At 51.6% G+C, this 26,263-nt stretch overlaps 2 protein-coding genes across 3 annotated transcripts; both read left to right on the top strand.

The window, feature by feature from the left end:
- Positions 1–10,848: 10,848 nt before the first annotated feature.
- Positions 10,849–18,305, top strand: LOC144735609 (uncharacterized). Of its 2 annotated transcripts, none has more exons than XM_078618030.1 (7): positions 10,849–11,039; positions 12,053–12,394; positions 14,948–15,076; positions 15,634–15,874; positions 16,465–16,532; positions 17,296–17,349; positions 17,750–18,305. In XM_078618030.1, the coding sequence occupies exons 1-7, from the start codon at positions 10,970–10,972 to the stop codon at positions 17,773–17,775; spliced, it is 930 nt and encodes a 309-aa protein (XP_078474156.1). In that variant the 5' UTR covers positions 10,849–10,969; the 3' UTR covers positions 17,776–18,305. The 2 variants fall into 2 exon arrangements, with proteins under 2 accessions (XP_078474156.1, XP_078474157.1); XM_078618031.1 differs by having other exon boundaries at positions 10,876–11,039; positions 15,853–15,874.
- Positions 18,306–18,399: 94 nt separating this feature from the next.
- Positions 18,400–26,146, top strand: LOC144735608 (uncharacterized). The gene is made up of 3 exons (XM_078618029.1): positions 18,400–20,844; positions 20,973–22,525; positions 23,290–26,146. Exons 2-3 carry the CDS (start codon positions 21,074–21,076, stop codon positions 23,521–23,523), a joined length of 1,686 nt encoding a protein of 561 aa, XP_078474155.1. The 5' UTR covers positions 18,400–20,844; positions 20,973–21,073; the 3' UTR covers positions 23,524–26,146.
- Positions 26,147–26,263: the final 117 nt, after the last annotated feature.

Below are 26,263 nucleotides of genomic sequence, written 5' to 3'. Positions count from 1 at the left end.
AAATGTATATAAAAGAGAAACATTTATGTTCAAGTAGGAAACATGCTTTTTGGTGCTTTGGTCTGAAATGTATATAAAAGAGAAACATTTATGTTCAAGTAGGAAACATGCTTTTTGGTACTTTGGTCTGAAATGTATATAAAAGAGAAACATTTATGTTCAAGTAGGAAACATGCTTTTTGGTACTTTGGTCTGAAATGTAAATAAAAGAGAAACATTTATGTTCAAGTAGGAAACATGCTTTTTGGTGCTTTGGTCTGAAATGTATATAAAAGAGAAACATTTATGTTCAAGTAGGAAACATGCTTTTTGGTACTTTGGTCTGAAATGTATATAAAAGAGAAACATTTATGTTCAAGTAGGAAACATGCTTTTTGGTACTTCTTTTGGTCTGAAATGTAAATAAAGATCATCAAAATTTGTATTCAAGTAGTCAAAATGGTTTTTGGTACTGCTTTATATTTATTTGCCCCCCTCAATAAAATAAAAAAAATGCGCCCCCCCAAAAATAAATATCACCAGCCGCCACTGCTCAGCAGGCTTTACATTCAAGTCGGGGGAGGGAAGATGAAATATATGGTGTGTGTGTGTTCATTTCTAACGGGCGGTGTAGCACGATTACGTAGCAAAAGTCTTGCTTGGTCGTTGACAGAGACACCCCGCGTAATGCGCACGCAGAGACGGAGGTGGTGGTGGTGGTGGCTACACGTGGCTGCCTGTCGTGATCCAGCGCTGTGGAAGCAGCAGCGAGGGTTGGTGGATCACACGCAGATCGCGTGAAACTCCAATCTACCTTGGCCATACCATGACTCGCCAGGAGAAGGCGGTAAAAGAAATGCGGACTCCCACCTGTTCCATCTGTACGGGAAAGAGTGTTGCCCCCTCGCATGCGTGGGGGTTTTTCTCCAGGTGCTCCGGTTTCCTCCCTTGTGTCTAAACACTCATTCGTTGGCGAGCCACGGTAATGACTTTCCCCTCGACGCCCACGGGACGGGAGTTTCACAGCAACATTTGTCTGCAGTGATCCACCGACACTCGCTGCTGCTGCTGCTGCTGCTCCTGCTGCTGCCTCCACAGCAGCGTTGGATGACGGGCCCCGTGCAGTGCAGAGGGCACCGATTATTGCGTCTGAATGTCGAAATTTGCTGCTCTGAAAACCATCCGCGATGAGCGTGAGCAGACTGAGAAATACAAACATCGGCGAAGCAGCGAGGAGTGTGCACGTTCTGTAACCACCCAACAAAAGCATTCGGTGCGAATTAATCTTAACTTAGAGTGCAATCGCAAGTTTAAAACTTTACCACTGACCTTGTAAAACGTAAGGAGTTCTTGTTTATGAAACTTTCACGTCCGAATGAGGGGCCCTGCCATTGGCAGCGGTGACGAAGCACAGCGCGAGACGCAAACCTCGACACATCCAGCGCTCTCCCCCGCCTCATCGTGCGAGAATCTTACTGTGCGGTGGGCTGACGTTTCGGGCAATGGCCCTTCGTCAGGGCAGAGAGAGAGAGCGAGCGAGGAAATTGACCGGCTTGTAGTTGTAGATCGTCACTGGACACTGTGGGAGTCCTGGGAGATATTGGCTCGCTTCTTGTTATTGTGACGTTGACAAGCGAACACAGTTTCGTGTTGATGGAAGAGAGAACGTCCTCAAGAGTGGACGCCAAGAAGTAGCAGGAGCAGCAGAGGGTGAGCCATGGCTGTCTGTTGGTGCTTGTCCACCAGAGGTCGCCGGACCGATCTCCCGGCGCGGCAGTTTAAACAATGGTGCCCAGTTTCTTACCCTCCTCCCCCCTTCCCAACGCCTCTGCCCAGCCAGCCGTGTGAATGCGAAACACGTTCAACACAGTCAGCTAATCGTGTAGTGGGGTAAAGTGTGGGTACACTCCTTCACCTTATTCGAGACGTCTGGGTCAGCGTGGAAGAGTAGGCCAAATACCCTCGAGAGGAGGGGCTCTCGGGAGCAATTTCTGGTGGAGGCCACTTCCGGAAACAGTGGCGCGTGCTGGCTATTGCATGGCTGCGCCTTTACGATTCTACGAACGTTTGTCGGACGGTCGGGTTAGTACAGGGGGGCGAGTGTCTGTGTGATGATTGCTTTCGTACACCTTGACCTGGTGCTCGTGTGTAGATAGCCTCCCCTTGCTGTGACCCAGATGACCGAAGTCACCTGCACCTCACGCATCCCAGCGGGCAGCTCATGAGAGATTGGACCAGGGATAGTGTGTAGGTGTGTGTGAGTGTGTGTGTAGGTGTGTAGGTGTGAGTGTGTGGAGCGGTAGCGTAGCGGTTAGCACGCTGTGCTACAAACCCAGCAACGCGAGTTCCATTCTCGCTCACGGCCACACCAGTGACGATTATCTGAACCCGTCCTGGGCCTCGCCGAGGTCCATTCAGCCGCAAATGAGTGCCAGGTGCGTTGTGTAAACATCGCCACTAGGGAGACAAAGGCAGCCGGGCGTGGTGCTGGCCACACACCCTCTTCATAGGTGCTACTCACTAACACCACTTGCCCCCAACAGTCTGTTGAGGCTGTACGGGGGATCTTTGTCTTTGTGTGTACGTGGGGAGCAGTAGCAGAGTGGTTAGCGCGCTGCTCTACAATGTTGAGATCACAAACGGTTAACTGCACAGGAGTGTCGAGTAGATTCCCGATGGTGGCAGGTGGGGCGGCTGTCGGAAGTATGTCGCTTTTTAAAGAGGGCCCCTCCATCAATAAAGCAAACACAAGCGATGTAGCTTCTCTAACATCTGGTATCCATACAATAACGGAGACAACTTGCGGGGGGACACTGCTGCGTTGGCAGTGGCGCATGAACACAAACAACAACACAACAACAAAACAACAACACAACACACACAACGCGTTCGTGAATAACACCGCGGTCCTAAAATGGCCCTTCTCTTTTCATTGCAGGGAGATCAAGCCGTATCTGATTCACTGAACGTTTCATAAGCCGGTCCTCACTGCTGCTGCTGCTGTGGATTTTCCCCGGTATAAATGTGCCGCGTGCTTTCTGATCTAAATTCATGGCTTTCTGCGCCTTATTTGACTAAGCACCCCTCATGTGTTTGAGCATTCAACGGAACACTGCGGTCAGAATTGTTTGGTGCGATTGTGAATCAGGTAATAACAAAAAAATGAATTTTTTTCTTTAATGTACTTCCCAAAATGAGAAAGAATATATATTCCATCCATTGCGTTATTTCCCTGGATGGGCTAGACATTGATTAAATTAAACCTTATTCTCCCCCGTGTTTTCAAATATTCATTACACAAATACAGTGCGCGGCACCACTTTTTGTAAATGCGCAGAGTTTCTCGGCTGCAGGGGCGGCGAGCGAGCGAAAGGCCGCGAGTTCAAGTGCTGCATGAAGGTCGACTCAACCCATCAGCCTTGCCGGGGTCGATACATTCCAGTACCAATTTGTGGGGAGGTCAACAACGGTTGTCCTACGGATAGACTCACCCCCGTCATAGGAATGTGGAACTTCGACCGCCCGATACAGTGCTTTAAACTAGAGATGAGTGCCAATGCATCAATGCTCATTTGTGGAGGGAATCGCTTTGACCTTTTGAACTGCAACAACAACAACAATAACTTACAGTTCCTGTTGATACAATGCTGGCTGAAGGCTTTCCCACATGCCGTGTCAGTCACGGGAGTTATTGACGGCACTTCACCACGCTAGTTCGTGCGGGTTGGTGAAGAGAGCACCGAAGTCGGAGCCTATCGGTGCATCCGTCACAATGGCGTTCCCTGCACCCCCCCTCCGAGTCACACAGCGCGTTGCTGCTGCACCCCCACGGGCGTTGCGAGGAGTGTGGGGGCACCACTGCCGGCTCGTGCGTCACTCGCCGTGTCACGGATGTTAGCCGTGGCCCGGAGCGGAACTTCATTCTCCGGGATTTATAGCGCGACGCGCTAACCACTGCGCCACTGCTCCTCCCCAATCGCAACCTGAAACGTACACTTTCTACATGTCAATTGTTTTAAGTGAACAAGTGACGGCTTTCTAAGTATGGTGAATCAGAACAAGTATGATGGTCTTAAATTTAAAAGGTTAGAATGCCACTTTGTGGCTTCTACTAATCGACTTTGCAGAATGTTTTTTTTTGCATTATCCTCTTGTAGCGATGGCAGTAACGGCATCAGGAGGCAATCATCGACATTCAAGGACAAATACCATCTGAAGGCCACTTACCATTGCCCAGCGCGCCTTTCAAAAGCCCTCACTCGCCACTCGGAACGGTGAAATTAGTCCAGCAATGCGGCCACTCCTTGGCAGAAACCACCGTCATAAATTATCTTGGCTTTTTTTTGTAGCGATTATTTTTTTGTTTTCCTTTTTTTTTCTAGAAATCTCCAAAAAAAATGTCGCACGAGCAACGTCGCCACGCACCACGAACAAAACACGGGACTTGGGCTCTGTGGATCCGGCCAGGGTCAATCCGGCTGGGTGGCTGGGGGATTTTGAGCTGCATTCACAACGCGTGATGCCAATCCCCTTCACCCTGCCCCCATCTTCTCCCAACCCCCCTCTGCCCCCGTCTTGCCTCTGCTATTCAAACGAAGCACAGTCCGTTAGGAGGAGGAAGAGGAGGAGATGGGGGTGGGGGGTGAAGAAGCGATTCCATTAATAACTCGCTCCGCATTCACTGCTCACTGCCCCACGACATCACCATGGGCTAGAGAGGGCGGGGAGGGGCGGTCGAGGGGGCGTGGGGGGAGGGGGGCGAGTGACCGTGGGTTGCTCCACACATCCCATTCATTCCACCAAGATGTGCTATTATGGAATGCAAAGAACGGAAAGTCAAAAAGGCGACAACAACGACGGCGGCCAGAGCGTCACGAGTTGGCGTGAGAGGGGAGAAGCTTGGGGAGGATGGGTAGGGGGCCGCGGCCCCGATTGGGGGGCTCCCAGGGTCCGGCTGAGCGCGCTCTGCGAGGCTCACCCGGTGCCTTGCCAGCGCCGAGGAGGGGAGTTCGTGCAGTGCCCGCGCTGCTTCTGTTGCAGTCAAGCATAATTAACTACGGTGCGTGACTGACATTGTAATTCCGTTTCCCAGGGTTGTTTTCTCTCTCGCTCCTTCTCTCTCTCTCCTCCGTTGCCCCCCCCCCTCTCTCTCTTTGTGCTGTGCTTCCACCCAACTCGAATAGAGCGGGGGGGGGGGAAGCTAGGGTTTAAGGGTGCGTGTGCGTGTGCGTGTCGCCCTGCCGGCCTCAATAGGCGCTCGCTAACAGCGGGGGGCGGGGGGGTGTATTTGTCCGTGTTGATTGTGTTCACGGGGTGCAGGGAGCGGTTGTTCGCGCACTGCACTTCGAACTTGGTGGTCCAGGTTCAATTCGCGGCCGCGGTCACTACCAGCGGCGGCTGATGTCTGAGTCAACTCGCGGCCCGCCTCTCGAGGTCGACGCAGCCTTAAATAACGAGGAGCTCCCGCGATGGCGCGCAAACAGTAGCGAGAGACAAAGGCGGCCAGGAGTGGTTGTGCCCCCCCCCCCACCAGGGAGGTGCTGCTCGCTCCCAGCACGTGCCCCCCCCCATCAGGCTGCGTGGGCTACACGCGGGACGACGTCGTCGTCGTGGTCTTTGTGTCCTCCTTGCGGACTCGTGCTGGGAGCAGACTGCACGACGGGCGCAGGCAAGCCCTGTCGCAGCGTCACCTTGTTTCAGTGGAGTGGGGGGGGGGGTACACACAAACCACTCGGGGGGGGCACCACAACGACACCGTCAGTGTTCAACGAACGTTAAACAAACGTTGGGCGGCGGACGGACAAAACACGGTGCGCTCAGCCCCCCGTGTGTGTGCGAGGCACCACCGCCACTCCACGTGTATGTACATTGTATGTACATTGTATGTACGTTGTATGTACGTTGTATGTATATTGTATGTACACTGTATGTACGTTGTATGTACATTGCATGTACGTTGTATGTACGTTGTATGTATGTTGTATGTACGTTGTATGTATATTGTATGTATGTTGTATGTCTGGTGTATTATATTGTATGTATGTCGCATGTATGTTGTATGTACGTTGTATGTACGTTGTATGTACATTGTATGTACGTTGTATGTATATTGTATGTATGTTATATGTCTGGTGTATCATATTGTATGTATGTCGCATGTATGTTGTCTGTACGTTGTATGTACGTTGTATGTACATTGTATGTACATTGTATGTACGTTGTATGTATATTGTATGTATGTTGTATGTCTGGTGTATTACATTGTATGTATGTCGCATGTATGTTGCATGTACGTTGTATGTATGTTGTATGTATGTTGTATGTACGTTGTATGTACGTTATATGAATGTTGTATGTATGTTGTATGTATGTTGTATGTATGTTGTATGTACGTTGCGGGGAAGGGACAACTCCATCCGTCTATCGCGCGCAGCATCCCAGCAGCTGCCTCCGTCTTCAATGCCACTTTATTGGGGGGGCAGGAGAGGGGGGGGTACACCTTCAGCAGGGGCAGCTGAGCCCCCACACCCACACTGCATGTAGGAAGCGGTTGCCATCTGTCCCGGTTTTCCCGGGATCATCCTTTTGTCGAGGAGGCAGCAGCCGCTGTCACGTGACACCTGTCGATCTTCCCCGGGACATTGTGAGTCTCGGTCTTTCTCAGTTGCGTGGTAATAACAACAACAATAACAACAACAACAACACCCACCATGCACCACTGGAGACAATTCATTACACGCAGCCCTCTCTCTCTCTCTGCCCTGTGAGATATGCTTCCTCTTGTTGCCACGATGTCTCCCCGTGTTTTGTATTTCTGAGAGGGGCCACCCTCGAGGCTGATGATGATGATGGAACTCCCAGCAGCTGCTTCATGATAACGACAAGAAGACGAATCATAATAATAATAAGAGTGCAGAACATTGCTAATTGCTGCTGCTGCTGAGATTCAGCATGTTGGGCCTGTGACGTCACCTGAGTGAGCCTGTGACGTAGCTGAGTGAGCCTGTGACGTCACCTGAGTGAGCCTGTGACGTCACCTGAGTGAGCCCGTGACGTACCTGAGTGAGTCTGTGACGTACCTTGAGTGAGCCTGTGACGTCACCTGAGTGAGCCCGTGACGTAGCTGAGTGAGCCTGAGACGTACTTGAATCAGCCTGTGACGTGCCTGAGTGAGTCTGTGACGTCACCTGAGTGAACCCGTGACGTCACCTGAGTGAGCCCGTGACGTACCTGTGTGAGCCTGTGACGTCACATGAGTGAGCCTGTGACGAATCGCCTCAACCAGACTCGTCGTGCTCAGCCAATGAGTGGCCCACGGGCACCGCTTTCGCGAACGACGAAATAAGCGGCACGAGCACTTTACGAGCGCGCAAGGGCCACGTGCTCGCCATTGCGAACATCGCGAGATAGAAGGAGAACGCAAGCCGCGTTAAATGGCATCGTCCAAACTGTGCAGGGAAGTGAGCGGCGCTCGGGGCAGGGACGCGTCACGGTCGATGGTCACGAATGGTAGCGCAGGTGGCAGCCAAGGAATGGAACGCGTCCGAGGAGTACAACCATCGCGGAGATGGAGCGATGAGATAAATCCGTGTGCAGGCGCTGGGTGGATCGTTGCGTCGCAGCATCGTGAGAGGTGGCGGCGAGCGGCTTGGGGAGGCCTTCATCCAACAGTGGATCGATCAAGATGATTGATGGCGACGTTGATGTTGCTGCGGCTACGGCTCGCTGCTTCGACGACAGCCGCCCCTTGCCGCCCCTTGCCGCGCCGTGCGGCTCCCCTTGCCGCGCCGTGCGGCTCCCCTTGCCGCGCCGTGCGGCTCCCCTTGCCGCGCCGTGCGGCTCCCCTTGCCGCGCCGTGCGGCTCCCCTTGCCGCGCCGTGCGGCTCCCCGCTCGCTCGGGACGACGGCGACGGCGGTGGCGGTCGCGTGCTGCCCCCTGCCGCACGGGTCGCTCAGACGTCACGTGATGCCCTCTCCCGCACGAGCGAGCCACCGGTGGTGAGGACGTGGCCATGGGGAAGGATGCTGCTCTCTGCTGTGGGCCAATCGGTGTCAAAGAGTATGCATATCTATGTTATATATATGTGTTATATATGTGTGTGTTATCAGAGCATGTTTGTCTGCATGTTTTGCCACACATCCGTGTGGTTAATGCAGACATGGTGCCTTGCAATAGCTATCTATTTAGTCCGTAAAATTGTTTTTTTTATGGGTTAGATCGCGTGAATATATAAATGTGTCGTTAAACACGACGCCACTACCCGACACAGCCAATTAGTAGTAAGGGTTGTCACGTGAACAGAACATGGCAATTCGTTACTAGGACAGCACGCCGGTCCGTTGGAGAGTAACATCCACAACATTTACAATTCCAGTACGACGTTTCGCCAGTAATTACAACTCGCATCATCAAGCGGACAGCCGACGTGTTAAACTATCTAATTGGTGTTTAAACATATTAACACCTCCTGTTTTTTTGCCGGAATGGGTAAAGCTTGTTTTGATTGTTTTTTATACTGGCAAAAAGTTCCCATAGATATCACACAAAGAACTATAGATTAACACTGAGACCCATCGATCACATCGAGGCCCTTAAACTCACACAGACATCTAGATGAAGGAGGCATCATCATCACAGCGATGCACTCCACTCGCCCTTCCGCAAATATCTGTCTCAGCAACCACTTCAAAGTAAAACCGGAGCCGCCGCTCTCCACTAACGAAGAAGAAGAAGTTCCCCAAACGTGGCCGAGTTGATGACATCTCGAAAGCTAAGCAGGCTTGAGCCTGGATAGCGCTTGGAAGGGCGACTGCCATGCCAATTCACGCGGCAAACGTATCACCGTTTGGTTCTGGCTCAGTTCCGCGTTTCGGCAATGGAAAACAACGCACACCGTGCCGAACTCCACGTGCCAGTCGGGAAGGGGTTGTACAGAGCCAGGAGTGTGCCACGTGCTGTGGGGAGGACGTCCTCTTCAGATGCCCGTGCCCTTTCCAATTGAAGCCTCCGCTTTATCAGCGCCGTGCACATGGAGAGATGACCCCCAACATACATTCACCACCCGCGCCTACTTCCCTCTTTGGGAAGACATTGGATTTTCACGCCCGTATGTATGTCTGTATGTAGAACTTCTTTCGCACCGTATGTCGCTAGCCATGCTAATTGGACGAATCGCTTCGGTTTTTTTTTCGGTCTGACATCGGCGTACAGCAAGCCCATCGCCTTGGTAGGACACCGCTTGATTTTGGACCTGAACACGTCTGTGTTCAGATCCCAAACCAAGCAGTGTCCGCTCTGACGTTACTCACGGCAGGCGATCGCATTCTGCCTCGACGCGTGACGCATTAACCATTAAACGTGAGTTTAGCTGAATGGAAAACTGACATTCTGCTGGGTGTTTGTATGTGTTGTGTCCCTCTTGACACACGTCTCAATTTCTTCAGTGAATTTGTTCTGGATATGGCCTTGATTTGGGGGGCAGTGATGCGGTGGCACAGCAGTGGCAGAGGTTCGCGGTTCGATTCGAGCGGCCGCCCTGATTAATACCGCGGTGTAATAACCCAAGTGCTAATAATACTACGGGCGCCGTCTGCTGCATCCACAGTGGTGGTTAAAGATCCCTTGACGTGAGGCGCAAGAGTGGGCCAATGCGTGCCGCGCGCCCGGCTCCCATCGTCCACATTCGAAAGTTTCACCGCACATCGCTCCACCTGGAATCTCGCTCCCGCACGCAGCGGCAACCAGCGCCCCCTCCTGGCCTCCGGCATTTGCCCCAATGAGACCCATCCTGCAGTGCTTTTGAATTATCGCCTGGTTCAACGAAATCAACTTGAAACTCGATTTTTAGTTTAAAGTAGGATTTGCTCTTGATTATCCTGAGCCAAATGTTAAACACATCTGTTTATAACATTTCCTGCAGTTGACTTGTGTTGCAGCTGACTGTGATTGTGTCGTTAGCAAGTCGGAGATCTTTCCGTATCTCTTGCTTTTAATAAAAAAACACATGGAACGCCACCCATTATCTCAACATCTCTGACAGAACGTTCAGAGATTACGTTCGTGAAGTTAGTTCAGAACGTGAAGAGTTCCCATGCCGGGCTCAAGGATCAAAGCGCTGAGCAGCACCGTTTTAGGTGCTGGGTTCAAATGCTGTGACTAAAGCAGGTTCTCCATCTTAGTGAGCATACATAACTAAACTATAAAACAAAAAACTAAAGTTTTATTTACTTAAAACGAAGATAATGATGGGCTCAAGCCAGTCACTAACGACTGCACACAAACAATCGCATTTAATTCGGTCCTACAATTAATTGGGCTATGCCAGCTCTGAGAATTAAAATATCGCAACTCGTCGTTGTCAAGCGAACGTCACTGTCATGGGCAGAGCGGCGGGGCGCAGCCGAGCAGTGAATGCGCATCGCGCGAAGGGCCCTCTTGGCGCCGCTCTGCCAACACGAGGGGGTTGCGCGGCTCCAACAGAGCTCACTTGATGCAGCAAATCTGGCTGTGACGGTCCCACCTGACGACGGAGACTTGTGTTGCCTCCGAAACGTCGTGATTTTTATTGTTTTATTTTTATTAATTTTAATTAATTGTTTTACCTACGTGGCTTTACCGAAAGAACTAAGAGTATGAATCCTTGCAGTCACGAAAGCTTCAAATCTAGAATCCAACAGAGCTCCCAAATTGCTTCTTCGTCCATGACGCCGACAGCAACAATCGGGGAAATATTTTAGCTTTTTTTAAATCAAAAACTAAATATGTTAATTCCTAAAAAAAATGTAGATTATGTTTGTGCAGGATGCAGCTGCAGTTTATTTCGGGGGATCTAACGGCGACCACTTCTCTGTAAACAAACCACGACGTTGCCTTTCTCCTACGCGGCGAAATCGTCGTGAACCGCAAGAGGCGATTCCAACTCGGAGGGACCTCACTCGCCAGGGGGCTTCAACAGCTACGCTCGGCCCGTTTGTGCGACACGCACACACAATGGGGGCTGTGGGTCTTCAGCTTCTCGTGGTATCTCTGCTTCTTCTTCTTTCCATCGGTCCCCCGCCAGGTACGTGGGGCGCCACGGTGGACAGATGTTAACTACCTCGCCTCGAATACAGGAGGTCGTGAGTTCCATCTAGACCCTGACGTCGACTGTGTATTTGGAGTGTGCATGTTCTCCCCGTGGTCGTATAGATTTTTCTCCGGGTCCTTCGGGTTTTCCCTCCACATTGAGACTCATCCGTTTGAGAGTATCTGACCGCTATAGTGTCCACGTGATAAGCCACTTCGTTGAAATATCATTTGTGGCCAGGTCGCTTCTAAAAAAGAGCTATGCAGCTCGGTGGACCCTACCTGGTAAAATAAAAAATAGTTTCGTTTTGGTTTAGTTTGAGTGAATCCCAAGCTGAGCAAACGTGGGCTTGGCCGACTCGCCGATGTGGCCTCCGGCTATGATGCGTCGTGTTCCTACCATCTCCGACGTTCGCTTTATGTGCTGGGAGCTTCTCCAAGAGCTGTGATATTTTTGTTTTCGATGCCTTCACGGCGCTTACCATGGGCGTCAACGAGGTGCCGTGCCCTGGCTTGCCAGAAGGCAGTACAGCAAATGTGGACTCCACCTGTTTCGTCGGTATGATATTGAGTGTTCCCCCCCCCCCCCGCACACGTGGGCTTTCTACAGGTGCTCTGTTTTTTTCCCGCCACACTCGTTAATTGGTCGATAACACCATGATATAAAGAGGAATGCAGAACTTGGGCAATTATTGGTAGCGCCGGCTCCTCGCCACCGCGTGGCTGCTGCTGCTGCTGCCTTCCCGCTCGTCTGTAGTTCCTTCTGGCGCCTCTGATTCGTTCTGTCTCTGAGTCGTTCTGTCTCTGAGTCGTTCTGTCTCTGAGTCGTTCTGTCTCTGAGTCGTTCTGTCTCTGAGTCGTTCCCTCTCTCTCTCTCTACGAGAGCGAGTGAAAATAGTGCGGCGGCAGCGCATCGTGACGAGTTGACATTATTATTACTATTATTATCTTATGTTATATTCTGGTTATTTTGGATATTTGTTTTGCTTTTTTTTATTATTCTGGTAGCTCTCGGTTCCAACATCGTGACGACCGCCGGCAAAACCGTTCATCTGCCGTGCCCGTCGGGCAATCCCTCCGAGCGGAACGGCACCTGGAGATGGTATCCAGACTTGCAGAACGACGAATTCGTGTCCATCGCCACTTTCGGCCAAGCCGCGGTGACACCGAGCGCCGAGCGCTGCCATGCGGCGTTCGCCCGGAGGATGGACGTGCCCGGGCAGGCCAGCAGAGACTTCTCGCTGCGCATCGTGGGGGCGAGGGAGGAGGACACCGGCGTCTACGTCTGCACCCTCTCCTCTGCCCACTCCAGCCACGTGACCTTCGAAACGGAGCTGAGGGTGGACGCGGGTAATCGTCGTCACCATCGTCACCAGCAGTACCAACCACCGTGGTTATCATCGATCCTTGCCATGCATTATTGTTGTTTATTTGGAATGATCACAATGCGATCATGATAACCTTGCCGGACAGACAATTCGATGATTGTGGATCGTATTCTAGATTTGAAGCTTTCGTGACTGCAAGGATTCATACTCTTGGGTTTTTCCGGTAAAGTCACGTAGGCAAAAATAAATAATAAAAGTAAAAAATATTATTTATTTTTGCCTACGTGACTTTACCGGAAAAACCTAAGAGTATGTGGATCGTATATCACGCGGTAGATACGCCGTACAATCGCCGCAAAGTGTAAACCCAGATGAGCTCCACGCTGGCGCGCGATGTCGGCCTCGGCAATGTGTCCAGCAGCCCGATGCCAACGTCGAGCTCCTGCTGCACTCCACGACGCGAGGGCTTCAGCAGGGATTACTCCTCCTTCGCCGTCGAAGGAAGCGCAGACCACAGTTGCTTTACTATCTGGTTCGGATCGCATGGCCACAGGCGCACCGCTGTGGCTTTGTGTGTTTTTAGTTTTCTATTCACGAGGCCGCCGATGTGCGCATCGTCGGCCGTCGATGATGTTCCGGGGCCGTTGATTGTTCCAGCGGTGCCTTCGTGCGCAAACGCGGCCCGTTCTGTCAAATCCTCTGCCGGGTGACGGCCTCCCCACGCCGCGCGGGGCTGTTGGAACGTTCTTCCGCTCACATCGCTCAGTTCGGTTTGGCGAAGCCCCGTGAGCATAGGCGTTGGAGAAGAGTACAGAACAACAATGGATTGTTTTGCTACGACTGTCCTCTGCTGGTGATGCGGCCAGCGGTCACCGAGCACTTTCGGCAAGGGTCGTGATGCAGTGTCGAGCGATTCGGTCGACGGGAGTCGTGGGAACTCGAGAAGCGCTGGGAGTTTCCATTTCAGGGAGAGAATGGCTAAGCCCTCGGATGTCTGTCTGGGTTGGAAATAGCGTTGTTGTTGTTCGGCACGATGTCCAACGTTTCACACACTCCACCTGCTGAAGGCTCTCAGCTCCCACAACACGTGGAGCGAAACGCCGGGCATCGTGACTAACAAGAAGCGACACAACCTAAAAACAATATCCCTCAGCGCTCTACACAGGACAACCGCGAACACATACACAGCAATGCAACAGCACAAATGAGTAAACCTGTGGTGATTAAGCCACGCGGAGATTGTGAAACACTCCAAATGTATAAGCTGTGACATCGAATGAGCAAAGCATCTCACAAACCGCGCGCGTGTAATGGGGTTGCCCTCTCGCACAGACACGCGATACAAGGGGACTTGGCACCTGGACACGTCTCGTTATTCGCTGAGCCGTGACTTGGATGTTCAACCTCAGCACGCCGATTCCTAAAACAAACAAAATAAAGCAAAGCGCAGCCAGAGCACGTCACTCAGTCGGCGAGGGGGCGATCCGCGGGGAGCGTCCACCCGCGTGTGACCAGGGAGCGACCTTCCCTCCGGTGGATTTAAAACCAAAGTCGACGCTCGCGATCCGCCCGTCGGAGCGTGCGACTCGAGCCGTGAGCGGGGGAGAGCGGGGGGGATCGGGGGGGAGCGGGGGGAGCGGGGGGAGCAGGGGGAGGGGCGGGGGGAGCGGGGGGAGCGGGGGGGAGCGGGGGGGGGCGGGGGGGAGCGTGGGGGAGCGGGGGGGGGCGGGGGAGCGGGGGGGAGCGGGGGGGGGAGCGGGGGGGAGCGGGGGGGGGCGGGGGGGAGCGGGGGGGAGAGCGGGGGGGAGCGGGGGAGAGCGGGGGAGAGCGGGGGGGGGAGTGGGGGGGAGCAGGGGGGGGGAGCGGGGGGGGGGTCCGAGTTGGGCTGTGCGCTCAGCGCTCGTCCTCTGGATCTGTCGCCGCGCACTCCTGCGGACAAATCCTCGACTCCCGGAGATTCCCGGCGCCGACGTCCGTGGGTTAGAAGCCGCTCGTGGAGTCGAAAAGTGATTGGGTGATGCTGCTTCTGCTGCTGCTTCCGTTGCCAGCGGTGCACACGCACGGTTAACGAAACAAACTCAACGCGTTCGCCAATAACACCATGGCCCTTTAACCAAATATATATATACAACATGCGACGATTCAAGCATTGGCCCTTCTTCCATAGGACATAGCGTCGACGCAGCATCAGCAAGCAATGTCATGCGATTTCTGTCCGTTCCGTTGGCGCTCGCATCGTGAACCTCAACGACGGCCAGGACCAAAGCCTCGGGCGAAGCCGCCTGCCAGGGGATCTGAGCGCTTCAGAATCGTTGGGCACTTTTAAAATAAATCTAAAACATGACTTGCATTAAAACTTGCTTTTAATTAGGATTCTTTAATTGTGTTGGTTTGATTATGCCTTTGCTAGAAATGTGTTACAAAGTGATTTTATTTTGCCTAGAATTTCATTTTTACTGTCCATGCCTGTAAAGCGCTATGTATTGCTTTTTTTGCACGAATATTGCGATAGAAGTAAAGTTTGATTGATTGGGTTTTTTTTTCACCAACGCCACATCGGATGGAACCGGGCCAGCGCCGTGCAATTGCCCGCGTTCGTGCCCCCACGTGCTCTGGTTGGTGCCGGTGGGGATCGGCATCGGGATGGTCGCCACGGTGCCCCTACTGAGCTGCCTCTGCGACACGGTGCTCAATTACGACCGACGTAAGTGCCAGACTCTGCCTCCTGCCAGCGGCGCATTCAATGGGCCAGAGCGCCGTGCCGCGGGGGTCCGAGGCCGGATTGTGAACTCTTCTTGAACTGCGCAGGAGGGGAGCGCTTTTGTTTTGTAAATGGTGCTCGCTGATGGGAGAGCCTCTACTCGAGCGAGCTCTGGAGATCTCCTCTAGAGAGTACGTGGCCTGGACTTGCACGCTGGCCAGACGACTTAAACGAGGTGGGAGCACCCACACGTTTCCCCACCACCACACGCGACTCGCCCATTGTGGACGAACCGCGCTAAGCCAACTTACACCGCTGGGTGGCGAGAGGCGGCAGGAGGTGGGGGGGGGGCTTAATAAACTTGCACGTTTGTCTCAACTTACACGCCGGGAGATGGAGTCGGACCGGCGACTTCTGGACGGCAAGTCCGGTAGCGTGCTGCTGACCATTACACCGCGGCCGCCTCCCTGGTTTATGGGATGCTTCTCCTTCATCAGTTTACAATTCATGGGGATATGTTGTGTTTATTATGAGAGTTTGAAGTTAATATCCCCGAACAGACCCACCAGAGATGGGGAGAGAGCCTCACTGGGTCAAGACTTTACCGGCTTGTAGGCGATGGCAGCGACGCTTCGACGGCGCCACTGCCACCCTCGGTTGTGTCGCTGTGACGATCCACGCGGTGGGGAGCTGGGCCCGCTCCTCTCGGCAATGCCCCCTCGAGGTGGGCGCGCCCCTAATGTGCTGTGTGGTGGTGTCCTTGTGTTGTTCTTGTTCAGGGAAAAGGACCCTCAAAAAGTGGTAAGCGCTTTCGTGTCACCCCTGGGTCCGCCCGAGGAGTTCACGCGCTCGGTCTGACGGCAAGGCCATCACGAACTCTGCTCACGCCTAGCAATTCAGCGCTGTGGATGCAGTGAGGGTTGGTGGTACACAGGAATGTGTGAAGCTCCCTCACCTGCCCGTGGGCCATCGAGGTCACCACCCAGATCTGTGAAGCGCCTGGAGATGAGGTTGCATTTAGACACTTATTACATTGCATCTCCTGGCTTGTCGGGGTAACGGTGGCAGTACAGCAAGTGGGTGGGTTAATTTCCATCCGTATTCCATCTGCATGGGGGATTTAATATGACCCCCCGTCTCACGGCTGAGTCTTCACCTCATTCGTGTATTTCGCCAAACTGCCCAACGTAGGACCACAGATCTTGGCCAATTGCAATTGTTGGGGCCAACTTGGACTGGTGCAAACATTAGCAGGACCCTCCTGAAACAAGGTCACGGGACTCGGTGAGACTTTCATGGGTAGACAACAGTAGCATTGGTGGTCATAACAACTACAATAATACGGCATCACGAGTGGTGTGTTGTAATGCTCGTCACATTGTCGCCGATAGGCAAACCTTCAGGATCCACACCCTGCGGGCTATGAGAGAGCGCCCGGTCGTCCGGAGCGACGTGGCAGGTGGGACAACCCCAGCAGCTGCACCCACCACTGCCGGGCCGCCACGCTCACTGTGATCATCACGCAGAGCCGTGTCCCGACGGGAACGGCGAATCGGGGCGACTGCCCCGGGCCCCACGCTTTGGGGTGGGGGGGGGACGCTTCGACGTCACGCTGCCAGATGTAATACTTCCGCTTTAGTTTTAAGGCGTCGGGGGGCCCACGCGCTGGGCTTTGCCCCGGGCCCCGCACCCCCCCCCCCCCACTCACTAAGAACGGCCCTGACGCTCACACGATGTGTAAAGTTATTCATTCCCAGGGAGGCTGCCGCAGTGTGACGGTCAGCACCGCGGACTTGCAATCCTGAGGTCGCTCGTTCGATTCCATCTCCCCACGCCGCAGTTTGAAGCTCCCTCGAGTAGAGGCCCTTCATACGCCAGCAGTGGCGTGAGAAATCAGTTGCAGTGCTGCACCTTTACCCTGTGATTGAGCATCGATTCCCAAGCTGTCGGTTGCACGCCGTCATGATTTCCCAGAAAATGCAGTTGCGATAACGATGTAACCTCACGGATAACACTTCACAATTGTGCTAAACATTAATTCTTGGATCATTTGAAAGTAACTGTGAATAGTGTTAGAAAATATGGCTTATTTATTTAATAAGATGTAGGGGTAGGGCTAGAATTAGTGAGAGATTATCTCGTTAGGGTCTACGCTCGTCTGTCCCCATGACAGTGGGTGAGGCTTTCAGTGTTTTGCCACTTTTCGTTTTTGATGTTCACAGAGGTCCTCGTTATTGGCAACAAGCAGCCAGTGGAGGAAATACCACATTCCCATGGTAAGGACTGTAACATGTTTTACTAACCACAAACTACCTGGCTTCATAGCAAATGTAATGTGCTCAGTGACAATGGCTATCCAAATCTCAATAGTGAAAGATATAATTGATCTCAGTTTACTTTCGCGTGGCCAAACACCATTAACATTACGTTGAATTTGGAATGGCTTCATCAATTGTGATTACACATATGGGGTAATCATCACCCCATACTTCCAGACAAATGCCGGTTTGCAGGCCAGGCGATTCTGAGCAATGTTGTCCCCACAGGGACGGCTGCCACTAGGGGTGCCCTTAAAGGGCTGCACGTGGATTGTTGAATGATCTCCACATGATTCCGTGATCGCAGCGGCTAACCTGATCACTCGACAACGTAACGTGCGCGTGATTTGTTTTTCAGAAACTGACGCTCGTGTCAGAGAGTGAAAGAAGATGCCGCAGGACATCCACCGGGTAGCCCGGCCCGCGAGAGGGGGCTAGCAATCGGGGGGAGGGTATGGGGGGCCGCGGAAGTCGCACTTGGGATCGGGAGTGGGCGAGGGGGGGCGCAGGTGGGGGGCTCTCAGTTGGGGGGGGGGGCTTTGTAGTACTTTGCAGTAGTTTGTGGTACTTTTCGGTAAAATAAGTCGGACCCGGTTAGGTTGAGAATAAGTCTCCAGAAAATGAATCTGTGGCTGGAGTGGGTCTCGTGCTGAGCGGCGGCTGCTTGTTCAGCGTTCGGGGACCCTCTGTGGAGGAGGCTCCTCCAGATTCACCTTCTCGAGGCGATAGCCCCTGACCATCGTAGGACATTCCGACAGGGGTTCTTCTGACGTTCGGTTCATTTGTTACCCATTAACCCGTTTTTCAATTTCCGATCCATGCTATCGTCAATGATCGCGATTGCTTGATTTCCGAACCGTGTCGTGTCGCGGAGTGAGCACTGAATAAACACGCTCTTCTCGAGGCACACTGCAGCCACTCAGCGTTATTGCCAATTGTTGTGTTTAGGGCTGGGCCATCGGGAGAAGGTACTCTGGCAACCACAGCTGCCGCTTTAATCCCAAACGCAAGCAGGGCCATGCGAAAAGTCGACTCTTCACAGTTTTAACCCTCCCTGATTAATCTGATTAGTGGCCAGCACACAAACACAGCGCTTCATTTGATTTAAATCGAATTTCAATTAGGCACATGACGGAAGTTTTATTTTTGTTACAGTGATTACGTTAAATTATTTTCAGTCTGTGTGGCCATTCAAGTATCATCTCGGCACGCTTTGGTATTTGGTGGGCAGTCATGAACATCTTTGCAATTATTTTAAAAGCAGTTTCCGAATACGCCCGTCACTTTATTTTGATACCAGAAATGAACACTGACATGCAGTCCTTTTGCCCATCCACCACTGGATGAGGGCCTCCCCACACCGTGTAGGTCGCGGGGATTATTTGACCATACTTCACCAATCACCATGCTGGTCAACGCGGGTGAATGAAGGCGGGGAGCGCAGACGTCGAGGCATTGTGCAGTACAACAATGGATATTTAGATGTTTAGTCTGCAATACCCTCTGCTGACAATGGAGCGCCATACTCATTGCAGTGTGCATAACTCAATACAGAATCAGAATCTTTATCGAGACTGCAGGAGGAATCCGATGAGCTCTAAAGCTCTTTTCACAGATGTCCAGCATGGGCACGGGATCAGCGAGGTACGTCATCAGTGGCGTTGTGGAGAATATAAATAAGAAAATAAACAAGCAGTGTTTCCTACACACGCCCATCTCTCCATGTATGTGCAGGAGACATTGTTTATCCATTGCGTTATGGGTATTATCCACAACGATGCGAAGAGTCGCGTCGAGTTATGTATTGCAATATAATGTTGCTTCAGACTGAGGAGCCCACATCGTGGAGAGAAGGGTCCCTGTCTCTAAACATCTGGCATTTCACCAGCATTGATTGAAGCGAGCCTGACCCTGCTGATGAGACAGTGAATTGTCGAAACCGGTCCAGAGCTTGCTTGTTTTGAATCAATGCTGCTGAAATGTTACACTCCCAGATGGCCGTGGGGCTGATGGGTTGTGTAAGACATGCTTTTGGTGTTCGAATGTTAAGAGATCATCAGGTGAAGGAGACATCGGTTATGTAATTGTTGCAAACAGGATAAATGTGTCATCTAAAATTCACACAGCACATTAACCGGGTTAAGTAAATCATTCACCGTCGATAATGAGCATTCATTTTAATTGACGTTTATGTAAAATGCGTTCAAATATATTTAACTTTACGCATTGCCGGTGTTGACATTTAAATGAATGCCGATAGCCGATACGTCTTACCGTGTTCTCCTGATCACCTATAGGAGACGTTGCGGAAATTAAGACGCAGCCCACACTTGTGCCAGGTATCGATAAAGTGAAAAACATATGGTGTCTCTCTCTCACACACACACACGGGCCGGATTATAAGACGCACCCAAAACTTTTGCTTTAATATACCGTACAGCGGAAATAAGTGCGTCTTAAAATCTGGACATTATGGTAAGCCTTCTGCTTGGCTTCCACACCCCCGCTGTGGTCTAATTAACGGCTGGACTGTGTAAGTGGAGAGGAAGAGTGGACGCAGTGTGTGTTGAGTGTGCGTCAGAAGTAGGATGTAGGTGTGTGTGTGTTGAGTGTGTGTCAGAGGTGGGATGTAGGTGTGTGTGTAAGTGGAGAGGAGGAGTGGGTGCAGTGTGTGTTGAGTGTGTGTCAGAGGTAGGATGTAGGTGTGTGTGTGTTGAGTGTGTGGCAGAGGTGAGATGTAGGTGTGTGTGTGTTGAGTGTGGCAGAGGTGAGAAGTAGGTGTGTGTGTGTTGAGTGTGGCAGAGGTGAGAAGTAGGTGTGTGTTGAGTGTGTGGCAGAGGTGAAATGTAGGTGTGTGTGTGTTGAGTGTGGCAGAGGTGGGATGTCGGTGTGTGTGTGTGTTGAGTGTGTGGCAGAGGTAGGATGTAGGTGTGTGTGTGTGGCAGAGGTGGGATGTAGGTGTGTGTGTGTTGAGTGTGTGGCAGAGGTGGGACTGTTGGTGTTTGTGTGGCAGAGGTGGGATGTAGGTGTGTGTGGCATTCCCTAGGTCGACTCAGCCTCAAATTAGTACCTGGTGCGCTGTGTATACATCACCACTGGGGAGACAAAGGCGGCCGGGCGTGGTGCTGGCAATCCACACCCTCGTGTGCCGTGACAGTCTTTTCACAGGTGCTCGATAACAGTTCTCGCCCCAACAGTCTGCGATTGCCTATGGGGCGACCTTTGTCGTTAAAGTCGTGGAGTTTCTATCAATGGTCAGTGTGCAATGCGCTACAATCCGCATTTAACTCCCGCTCACAGCCAACATCAGTGACGAACTGAACCGGCTCTGCGACTCCCACATGTCGACTCAGCATTTAACGAGGAGCTGGTGCGATGTTGTGCAAACAGAGCCATTGGCCGGACCTCGTGCCAGCCGCATCACCCCCTCGTGTGCCGTCCTGCAGTTTATAGGTGCTCCTCGCTAACGGCACTTTCCACGGCACTCTGTGAAGGCTATACGGGGGAGCTGTGTCTTTGTATCGAGCTAATGCGACTTAAGCCCCGTAGCGTATTAAACCGAGCGGCCTCTCCTCGCCCAGCAGTAACACCGACTCCAGGGCCCGTGTCGCTCTGAGGCCCCTTCCAGCGCTTTGAAACTCTGCCGGGGCTCTAAGTTGACACGTGCCCCACCGAGCGAGCGATGTTCGCGACGTCGTCCCTCTACCTGACGGCCGTGCTCTGCCTCGACACGGGAGCCAGAGCGTCTCCTCTCGCCGGGCTCAGCTCCTGGCACGGGCACCGCCTTCCTCGTCCTCGTCTTGTTTCCCTTCATGTCCCTCCTCCTCCTGAAATCGTTGGTGCTCTTTCAAGTCAGGACTTGGCGTCTTCGCCTCTGTCTGGTGAATTTGCCTTGCTGAAGACGACGCTGGATTTGCCGGGGTCACCCGCAATTCCCGGCCGCAAAATTCAACAACCTGCGGCGCCTCTTCTGCACGACGCGCACTTGGGGCAACACAAAACGCAAGTTGCGAGCAACAAAGTTGACCTGTACAAGCGAATTTTTCTTGCTGCTGCTGCTGCAGGGAACGCAAACTCAGCAGACGCCTCTGAGTTTCACCACGAGGCGACCTCTCACCAGATCCGTCCTGCTGACTACACGATTGAAAAACAAAAAACCCACAGTGTGGATTTTGCTACTTTAACGAAGCAATTATTCTTCAAAGAAGGACGATTTCACAGGCAACAGGGTCACACGTTATTTGGGACCTCTGCTGCGACAGAAGATGAAGGTTTCAGTTCAACCAGGCGGTTAGAGGCATCAGATTATGAGCGGCCATTCCAGGTGACGTCGTCTGACTTTCCTGACTCAAAGGCGGCCGGACTCTTCGCCAAAGGACGACACTCGGGCTTTGTGAGATCACCATTGATGCCTCCTCTGCCTCCGCCTCCAACATGGACCGATGAGAATGATGACGGATCTGCCACGTCAGCCCCGAGCCAGGAGGATGACGAGAAGACGGTGGTGGCGATGATGGCGGAAGACAACTTACTGCGAGGTGAGTACAAGAACAAACAGAAGAATGTCAAGGAAGTGGAAGAGGATTATGAGGGGCTGGAGAAAGAAAGACATGCGGAGGCCAAAAAGGATGGGCCTAAAACCACAGATGCACTACACACAGACACATTATTTCGAGATAATGACGCGAAGGTGACAATTGTACAACAAATAGGCTACAGTGCGAAGAACGACGAGGTGGAGGGATCCTCATCAGGCCAGTTGGAAAATACAAATCTAGAAGATGGAGAGAAAGTAAGAGAACACGAAAAGTTAAGTAGAACGGCGATATTCAAAAGCGAAACTAATCTCCTGAACGAGAAGAGAAAGGAGAACGCCCTCGACCAGAAGAGAGAACGCGCGACGCAGAACAAAGAGATCGTCGAAGGCTCACCGCGTGGCGGCCACGTGGCGGCGCGCGTCGACGCGACAGCGGTGGTGTCACGTGACGGAGCCGCGCGCTCTTGGCGGGAATTCGTGGCGCGTGCCGAGGGAGAGGAGAAGGAGGGGGGCGCGAGGGGTGGGGGGATCCTCACCCTCCCCGTGCAGGCGCAGGACCTGCGGGCCGACGAGTGCCGCGCCATCCCTTTCCAGCAGGTGCGTGAGGTGGGGGGGGCGATGGGGGGTTACCATGGCGACCGTGCGCGTGAGGCAACTGTATGCGTGAGGAGGACGTTACCGTGGCAACTGTGCAAGGTGAGGGGTTACCGTGGCAACCGTGTGCGCGTGAGACGCGGAGGGTGCTGTTACCCGTGGCAACCGTGTTTGCCTGGCCAACCGTGGGATTGCTATGGAAGAGCTGAGATTGCTCGAGTTCATCAATCATTGCAGATTGCATTAAGTACAATAAAGTGACCACGAGAAGGTCAGACGAGTTGAAACGCGTTTGCCAAGTTTCACATGAAACAATTGCTTATACGTGTGTTTGTGTGCGTTCAGATTTGCGTGCGTTTATATTTGCATGCGTTTATATTTATGTGTAAATACATTTGTGTGTGCTTATATTCGTGTGTGTTTAGATTTGCGTGTGTTCACATTTGTGTGTGTTCACATTCGTGTGTGTTTACATTTGTGTTTGTGTTTACATTCGCGTGTGTTTTTATTCGCGTGTGTTTTTATTCGCGTGTGTTTTTATTCGTGTGTGTTCACATTTGTGTGTGTTCACATTTGCGTGTGTTCACATTTGCGCGTGTTCACATTCTTGCGCGTGTTCACATTCTTGCGTGTGTTCACATTCGCGTGTGTTCATATTTGCGTGTGTTCACATTCTTGCGCGTGTTCACATTTGTGTGTGTTCATATTTGCGTGTGTTCACATTCTTGCGCGTGTTCACATTATTGCGTGTGTTTCTATTGGTGCAGCGCGTGTGGGTGTCTGGCTGCGAGCCGGCGCTGGTGGACAACGCCTTCTGCCTGGGCCACTGCGGCTCGTTCCACGTGCCCCGCGCCGGCGGCACGGCGCTGGCGGCGTCGTGCGCGTGCCTCCCGGCCGCGCAGGTCGCGCGCGCCGTCTCCCTGCGCTGCGGCTCCGGCGCGCGCGCCACCATCAGGCGCCGCGCCATCAGCGTGGTGCGCGGATGCGCGTGCACGGCCTAGCGGCGCCGCCGGTCCTCTGCCTCTTCCCAGACTCGTCCTCCTCGTATTCCTCTTTTCCATTTGCGCTACCGAGCCGCGCTGGTTTCTGTGCCGAGCCAGCTACGGGCGGCGTGGCTCGGGGGGCACTTGGGTGGTTGTTTTGTCCCACTGCTGAAGCCGAACCGTTCCACTGACGTCGCTCGGCACGGTTAATTACCAATGGAAAACCGCCCGTACCGTGACAGCCTCGCGCTGCCTCAGCTCGGATGCTCCTTTGGGAAAAGGGGTAATTTTGGGCAGCTCTGCTGGGAAATGTGAACGTTTTCCCAGGGCATGAAAAATACGTTGTATTGTAACACACCACCCAAGACAATGCAATTACATATAGCTTTCCCCTCTGTCAGTATTGTGACATAATTTCGGTGTTTTGTACCTCAGAGATGGCAACCCTAGCACCACCATGGGCTGATGAGGAAATCGAAGCTCAAAACACACAAAAATAAAAAACAGCTCTCATCTGGAAGCTAGGGTCCACTTAACACAGAACCTCTTCAAGTATATGGCATGAAAAAGGGTCATTTCTAAAAACGTCGCCTGTTATATAATGTATTTCTTTTAAGGCCACAGTGTTCTTGACGCATGTGTTGAGGTTGTTCTGCTACATACAGCTAGATTCCCGTCATCACCGTGCAGCAGAGGTGGGAGGTCGACGACCACTGGATGTGGAAGCCTGGAGAGGTTTGCTAATGGCCTTGCAGATTGTATTTAGTTCATCTCTAAGATTAATTTATCAAAATAAATGTGAAAATACGAGAGAGAATAACGCATCTGAGGTTCATCTTAAACCCCATTCCCGAGGACAAATGCGTTTTGGAAAGTCTTACAAAATCCATGCGTATGCATAATTTTTCCATCTTAAAATCTCGTAATTGTGCCACTAGGCTATTTTCCAGTTGGCTCTTAAACTGACCGTATTGGCATTGCAATACCAATCAGAGTACTTGATGTTTTAGTGCCAGAGCAATTAAAAGTTACGTAATGCCAAGTATAGATTTTTTTTTTACATCGGTTCATTACGAAGAGAATGGACATTTTATTAAAGTTAATGACCAACAAATGACGCATTTGATTTAATGACTAAGTAATTGACATGTCATTCTTCAGTGTTATGCGTTGCTTAGTTGAGAGAACAATTGCTCGTTGTGTGTTTAAATATAATGATTTGTACTTGTAGTTTATTGTGACAAGGCTTAATGAAGCATTGACTCTAAAACTGCTTTACATTTGCCGCATTAACGTTCAGGAATGTTTTTACATATTGTTAACATATTGTAAATGTTAACATATTATTAGCATACCTTATGGTTTGTTTCTAAAACAATGGTTTCGTGTGATCGATTCATACCCTGATTTAGCGAAACAAGTATTTGGTGTCCTCGTGAGCCTATACAGTTGCAAACGTTATAGGGTGCAAGAGAGTGACTGAAGGGAGATGATAATATATGGTAATATATGATAATCGTTTACTGGAAATCGAGGGCTTAATTTCTCAGAGCTGGAAAGGATTGGGTGGCACGTGATCAGTTACCACAGCTATCGGTAGAGGTGTACTGGATGCGGTGTGCAGGGTGTGGAAATATTCGCCAACTTAGCCAGGCCTGGCTTAAATTAAGCCCTTCGTGCAACTGAGAAGCAATAATCACCTCTCATCCATCAAGTCACTCTTTAGCACCCTGTCACTTATTTTTTTTAATTAGAGCGCCACACTGGATGTGAGCAGTTAAATCGTGAATTTTAACGTAAACCTGAAGGCCCTTCGGTTTTACCTGTTTACCAATCACGCCCCTTACAATGGATTTCGGTGCTCTTTGTGCATAAGAGCTGTGGCCAAACCGCGACTCCCAGTCCAAGAAATTCGCTCAACCGAGACTGCTGAGATGCAACGTTTCGATGTAAAGCTGTGTGAAACAGCAAAAAATAAACATCTGTTGAAGCAGCAGCTGATGCCCGGGACCGCTCGCCCCTGGCAGCGTAGCCAGATAATTGAACTCCCCCGGCAGCTTCTGCGGATTTCTAAATTTAAACTCCCGCAGCCAATCAGCACGAGCGAAAGAAATCAAGTGAAAAGTCCCGCGTGCTTTGGGAGCTCAGCCACGTGGAGGGTTTGGTTTGTGGCTCGGAGGATCACGAGCTTTGGCTGCCCCTGATCTGAAACATTTAGCTTGTCTTGGGGTATTGTGCAAGGTCCCTCTCCACACACAGACCAGCTGACGTTAACATTAGTAACGCTGCCATGTATACAGCTTAGCATACAATATGGCACAGATGTTGAATTACTAAAATGATCTTACTAACCGTACAAAACGCAATGTATCAATGAAGAAATGTGTATTGTGTAGAACTTGCTAACGTGACGAAGTGACCCTGTTTAAGGGCCGTAACATATCTAAAATAAGCTCGTTATTTATGAAAGATTTTCGTGACGATCAACACTTTTTAAATGTATTCTATATACGTCTTCATTGTGGTTGTGACGATACATGCCATGAGCACACGTGTACTCCTGTACTGTGTAATTATGTATGCTCATAATTGCATGTGAAATTACGGAGTTTTTGCACGAATAAATATTGGTGACACCGTGGGTCTTATTGCTGTGTATGTTTTTTTGTTTTACGGCTGTGCTGTACAGATGGGTCTTTGGGTTGTAACGCGTGTTTGTCCGCATGATGTCCGACGTTTTGCTAAAATGCTGCTCTGA

The sequence above is a fragment of the Lampetra planeri genome, chromosome 56 (assembly GCF_965212315.1).
Source record: "Lampetra planeri chromosome 56, kcLamPlan1.2.h2, whole genome shotgun sequence".
In the NCBI taxonomy this organism is placed as follows: domain Eukaryota; kingdom Metazoa; phylum Chordata; class Hyperoartia; order Petromyzontiformes; family Petromyzontidae; genus Lampetra; species Lampetra planeri.
This window is presented reverse-complemented; position numbering and strand designations above follow the sequence as displayed.